Source organism: Carya illinoinensis, chromosome 11 (assembly GCF_018687715.1).
Source record: "Carya illinoinensis cultivar Pawnee chromosome 11, C.illinoinensisPawnee_v1, whole genome shotgun sequence".
In the NCBI taxonomy this organism is placed as follows: Eukaryota; Viridiplantae; Streptophyta; class Magnoliopsida; order Fagales; family Juglandaceae; genus Carya; species Carya illinoinensis.
This window is the reverse complement of record NC_056762.1, coordinates 7,839,157-7,845,920: the sequence shown is the minus strand read 5'-3', so window position 1 is coordinate 7,845,920 and position 6,764 is coordinate 7,839,157. Positions and strand designations below refer to the sequence as shown.

Sequence of the window (6,764 nt, the reverse complement as noted above, 5' to 3'; positions counted from 1 at the left end):
GAACCATTATTCAGCTCATAGCATTCCTGAGATAACATGGGATTTAAAAGGTTGGATGCTTCATGTGTTCTTTACTGATTGGTGGTTGCTAGTGCAAGTTTGGCTTGTCTCCTTTTGCATCAAGTGGACATTGAACAATCCCTTCTAAAAAACTGCTTTGACTTGGTCTAAGTTGAATCATCCGTTATGTTTTATATGTTGCAACTATTTGATGCTTCTGACTCGGACAAGAGAATGATTAAAAGCAAAGAAAAGCAAGCAGAAGACTACACTCCTAAGTTTGAAGTATTTGTTGGTCAACGGCCATGTCTGAACACTGGTCAGTATAAGAGGGCTTCGAGAACTCTTCATTTTTCTTTTGACCGGGTTGGGGTTGGGTTGGGTTGGGTTAGGTGGGTGGGGTTTTCAATTTATCAGGGGAGTTTTTTTTTTTAACAATGTAGCAACAAATTTCTCTAGTGCCAGGAAATTCTCCATATAACACTAGGAGTTTTGATCTTTCTATTTCGACAAGTAATGTCATTGATATTAAGAAATTACACATATATAGCAAACACCATAGTCACGAAAACATCTCCATCTTCCAGAAATTGTTTTATGATTTTTGAGATGGTCATTTCCAACAATACCAATACCTCAATTTCTGCAATTCAGAAAAGAAAAACTTGAGCACCTAATTGAGCTACTCAAGATTACAAGTATCATTTTTCCACATTTAATATCAACATTAATTATAATCGAAAGACAACCTATTCAAGTTTTCACTTGAACTAAACCATATATACAATGAAGACAGTTGGGAATAATTCATCTGATTTCTAATCTGAAAATGAGCATAAATTATTTAATCATCGCATGACTAAAATGGAAAAGTTTAGCTCGAAAACAGCTTGGGTTTGAACCGATTCAGAAGTTAGGAAAAATTTGGATGGTGACTGATTATTAATCAGCTATATTCTGATATTAGCCGGAAATTAATTCTTAAATACTTATTCAAATTGTAGTGGTTAGCTTGTTGTTGTTCAGAACTAACACCCACACATATAAATAAAACTATATCTAATCCTGTGTAGGGAGACACCATTCTTTAACACTAAGACTTCCTTCTTACATGTTCTAGCACACAATTCTTTGAAGAAAGTGCTTAGCTCGAAAAGTGTCAATCGTACATCTTGGCGTAAGTATCCAGAAATTGCAACAGGAAGTAATCTTTGCATGAAAATATGGCAATCATGACTTTTCATCTCTGAGATTTTGCAGTCACTTACACTAACACATCTAGCAATGTTTGAAGCGAAGCCATCCGGAAACTTCACACCGTGCAACCAATTACAAAAACCAGTCCGCTCAGCTCCATACAACGTATAACATGCTTGTGGCATACTAATGCGTTGTCCATCCTGAATAAGGTGTAACTCCTCCCTTATATTAAGAGTGGAAAGGTCACGACGTGCATTAGGATGATTTTTAGTTTTGCTAGAGATATTCATCAAAGTTCCCAAGATGTTGTCACATATGTTCTTCTCAATGTGCATTACATCTAGATTATGTCTAATCTTTATAGTCGACCAATATGGCAATTGAAAGAAGATACTTTTCTTGGTCCAATTGAACTCCTCTGTGGTACACTTTCTTTTCTTTATGGCTTTGCCAAAATTTGCATCAGGAATACTTTGGAGTTGAATGAGTATATTTTCTTCTGAATACATTGTAGGTGGGTCATGATGCTCTGCACTGCCATTAAAAATACTCTTTTTCTTTCTCCAGATGTGGCCCGGTGGCAAGAATCGGCGATGACCCATGTAACAATGCTTTCGGCTATATGGCAACCACGTCGAATCTGTTTCTTCCTTGCATGATGGACATGCCATCTTCCCCTTAGTACTTCACCCGGAGAGGTTTCCATAAGCAGGGAAGTCGTTGATTGTCCATAGCAATGCTGCATACAATTTGAAAGTCTCTTTGGCCTTTGCATCGTATGTATCAACACCATTATCCCATAGATCAATCAATTCATCTATCAAAGGCTGAAGATAAACATCGATTTCATTTCCTGGTGATCTTGGTCCAGGAATCAAGAGTGAAGTGATAAAAAATGGATCCTTCATGCACAACCACGGAGGTAAGTTGTAAGGGACAAGAATCACTGGCCATACACTATAAGGCTTAGCCAAATTATTAAATGGGTTGAAACCATCGCTAGCTAAACCAAGCCTGACATTTCTTGGATCTTCTGCGAACCAAGCATGCTCTTGATCAAATGCCGTCCACACCTCAGAGTCAGCAGGATGACTTAGAATATCTTGCTGAATGACACGCTGATCCTTGTGCCACCGCATATCAACTGATGTTTTTTGTGACATAAACAATCTCTGCAACCTTGGCTTCAACGGAAAATGTCTTAAAACCTTTTGAGGAATTTGCCTCTTCTTAGTGTTGCTGAATTTCCACCTTGAAAGTTTACATTTCGGGCACTTATCTTTATCCACATTTTCCCTCCAATAAAGTATGCAGTCATTCGGACAAACATGTATCTTGGTGTAAGTAAAGCCCAACCCTTTTTCCAAGTTACGTGATTCTTGATATGAATTTGGCAAAAGGGCATTGGGAAAAGTTGACTTCAACAAGTGTAAAAGCATGTTGAACGACTTTACACTCCAACCACCAAGTGTTTTAATGTGCAGCAACTTGACAGTGAATGATAGTTTAGAATACTTTGTACAACCTTCATAAAGAGGACGCCGGGAATCAGCCAACAACTGGTCAAAAGTCCGATCAGAAAAAGTATCGACCGATGTGGAACCCGTAGCATGGAATGAATCGCTTATGGGAACATCAGGAAATCCCCTAGCCCGAATATCTTGTAACATAACATCAACGTCATCAATGAAGTCATCCTCTTCATCAGGATCATGTACATTATCATCATCATCACTTATGATTAAATCTTCTTGTTCACCATGAAAAATCCATGTCGTGTAATTCTTGTCAATACCTTTAATAAACAAGTGTCTCTCTACTTGGGTTATTGGTAGGAAGTAATTATTTGAACATCTGACACATGGGCAACGAATTTCCTCACCCTCAGCTAAAGTTTGGGCCAAGGTAAGGAACTCCTTCACTCCTTTAGCATATTCTCTAGATCCAAATCTATCAGTGATTTACATCCAACTCTTGTCCATCTAGAAATAAGTAGAGGTGCAAGAGTTGTTTAATAAGGAATGACCACATGCACAATGCCACGTAAATCATAGGTTAAGTCAGTTTGTAAGAACAATAAAAAAAAAAAAAACGTGGGAAGAGGAAAAAGTGGGAGAGATAGAAATAGAACAATATACTTGTACTGCATTCTCTTGATCTAAAGATTTCTCCTACAAATTAGTTGGAATCAGCCAACGGGGTGATTCTTTTTTGTGACTGTTGGATTCTGATCACAGTAAACTCCATTTCAGAAAAATCCAACATGGCAAGTAGTATTGTTGAAACATATTACTGAGAAAGGGAAATAAAATATTAATCTGAATATATAGTAAGTTGGCCCATGTGCATACAAAAAATCGTTATAAATGGGTTTTCCATGCATGAATATATAGTCAAGATTCAATTAATTTATCTAGTGCCAGCAGTCACAGCAAGCATATGAATATCAGAAGACTAAATGAAAGAGCACCCTGATTTTCAGAAAGGATGCCCAAATGATTTACAAAGAAAAATTTAGAAGAAGATTATATAAATTCAAAGCAGAAAATTAGGGATAATCAGAACAATATCAAGAGTGTATTAAAGGAGAGCAAAATCAAGTGTATAATCAGGGATATAAGAAATGGAAGATGTTTGAAGAGACTAAAGACTTCCACAAGCAGAAAAAAAACAAAAGGATCTGAACCAAATGCAAAAATAATATCTAGATAAAAGGCTTAAAAGCTAAACACATTTTTAAACACTAGGAGGAAAAAGTATAAGCTACTACCCATTCAGTAGAATTAGGGGAATTTACCCATCTGTCCAACTTATGATCTTTTACATATAGCTCAATTATGTAAAGCTACTCACCCCACCAATGTCGATGAGTACTAAAAACAGGACACCCAAAGTAATTTAGCCTTTTGACCTACTGCATGGTTAAAAGCCTAGCTACACAGGAACAAGTAGCTATCTATCAGGTATTAATAATTACGAGAGAAGTCTAATTAATTAATCATACCTTTTCTCATTTCTTGTCTCATATTCAACATATATTCCTGATCAGTTTCTGCATATACGAAGTTGGAAACAACCGAGATAGATCATAGCCAGCTATTCTTGCAAAATTTGTTATAGAGGCATTTATATATATATATATAAATATTGTCCTAGCACGCTTACCTTGGATTAATACAAGTACTTAATTGGTCTAACACATATTTTAAATATTATTATTAAATAATTACATGTAGGTAGCTTCTGAAACTTGAAAGATTTAGTACTTGTACGTATAGAACTCTTCAATCTATTTGAACTTTAATTTCTAATTTATATTTACTTGGGGTTTGAAATATTTAATTAATCGCTTGAAATAAGGAATGTTATCCCTTGATCATCAAGCGGCCACTGTGTAAATTTGAGTGAAAGTTAGTCAAATATGTACATATATAGCCAAAATTAGTCTCAAACAAGGATGCATGCAGTACTACTTACGTGTGTCATAATTAAACTATCTATAGTTAGTTAGTTATATATAGATATAACAGATTATGATAGAACTAATTATGAAGTTCATTGTGAAGAGGAACTAATTATGATAGAAGAAGCACCTCAAAAAGTGTGATTTTCCAATATGGACGATGTTAGGATGTTCTCTAAATATGCCCCTTAACCCCATCTGATCTAGTGTATTTTATAAGTTGATATGAAAAAATATGCAAAAAAATTCACTAGTTTGTACTCTCCCAAACCAGGCCAACTGGATGAACGGGCATAGTTTGCAACTTTGCATTGTTTGGACAAGTATGTTGTACACTTTGAAAAACAAAAACATATATATATATATATAGATTAATACAGAAGTTATTTTCGACAAGTATTGGTAGATTATTGTAGGTCTGTCCAGTTTTTTTTTTTTTTTGGTTCACATCTTCCTTTGTACCTTGACTAGAAAATAATAGTTTCTAGTCATCGTGTTTGTATATCTATATTTGAAGTAGCATGCTTCCAGTTTCCGAACTCTACAGGTTATATTATTAGTCTATAGGACTATATTCATGCTACTTTGAATTTAAGTTTTTATTATCATTAATTATATTAATTGATGACACATATTTTAAATACAACCAGCATACACATGAGGATCCAGGGGATTAGAGTATGTGTAGAAATTAAAACTATTCACAGATCCTTTATCATTGAATAAGCCAAAAGCCAAAATCACGAGAGGTACATTTTAAAATCACGAGAGGTACATTTCAAGAGATCAATGGGTGTCATTTTGGCCTTGTTGTCAACTTCAGCACCACATTTAATTAATTCCCTCCATGGGTTTTATAAGAGGGCTTTTTGCTTTTCCTGCTGGGTGAAATGATCGGGAGGGTCGCCCTTGTCAACTACAGCGAAGACTATGGCAAACTCGTTGTCATCGTCGATGTCATCAACCAGAACCGAGCTCTCGTGGATGCCCCTGATATGGAAAGATCCCAAATGAATTTCAAGAGGCTCTCTCTCACTGACCTTAAAATTGACATTAAGAGGGTTCCTAAGAAGAAGGAATTGCTTGATGCTATGGAAAAAGCTGATGTTAAGAAAAAGTGGGAGAATAGTTCCTGGGGCAGAAAGTTAATTGTTCAGAAGAGGAGGGCTTCTCTAACTGACTTTGATAGGTTCAAACTTATGTTGGCAAAGATTAAGAGGGCTGGACTGGTAAGGCAAGAGCTCACAAAATTGAAAAAGGAGAATGCTTCCTAAGCATAGTTTTTATATCTGTTTCCTAATTTTGTTATGAATTTTCTGCTGTTGTATGTTTGGATGGTGAGATTGTTTCAATGAAATCAGAGTTTCAAAGCAGCTTGAGTTTTTATATATTTCCGACAAGACTTAATTGATAGTCAGTTTTATTGGTAGACCTTTTCTTATCTGGATGTTCATGTTACTCAATATTTTAATCTTAGTGTGGGTATTCATCCTCTTTTCTTTAAAAAAAAAAAAAAAATCTATTAGTAATGGAATAATATGTTGGTGAGTGTTTCAAATCAAATCAAGTTATATGTGAAGAATCAATTGGTTTGGTATTTTGAGGAATAAAGCAACTGATGTTAAGAGGTATAACTACTGAATAAGTAAACTACATTCCTTCAATTCTCAATGTGTCCATGATATCAAGACTAGGCGCAATCCAATCCAACCCAAGTCAAGTTTAAACCTCAACTAATGAAAAACCTAATGCACACCCAACCCAACCCAACTAAGCCAAATTCAGGCTAATAATCACAAATCTTTGTATCTCTGCCCGTAGGAATCCAAGGTGATGTCTTTAGCCCAGACTACCTTTCTACAGATCCCATCATGGAGTAAAACAACCCTAATATATTTACTGATCCGAGTAGAGTGCCCCTGATACAGTTTCAATGTTGGGCTTAAATGCTTTTGCTATATATTGGAACGAATTAAAATACCCATACAACAAATAAAATTAGAGAGAAACACTCATTATTAAAAGCAAACCATCCAACTAGAAATCTTTAGAACCATTGACAACCAAATATCTTCACAACCATAAAGCAACCGAAAGGGAG

The 6,764-nt window shown here is 35.5% G+C and overlaps 1 protein-coding gene across 1 annotated transcript; it reads left to right on the top strand.

The window, feature by feature from the left end:
- Positions 1-5,553: 5,553 nt before the first annotated feature.
- LOC122282178 (60S ribosomal protein L14-1-like) lies at positions 5,554-6,164 on the top strand. Its single transcript, XM_043094132.1, has one exon. It carries the CDS (start codon positions 5,554-5,556, stop codon positions 5,935-5,937), a length of 384 nt encoding a protein of 127 aa, XP_042950066.1. The 3' UTR covers positions 5,938-6,164.
- The last annotated feature ends 600 nt before the right edge of the window (positions 6,165-6,764 follow it).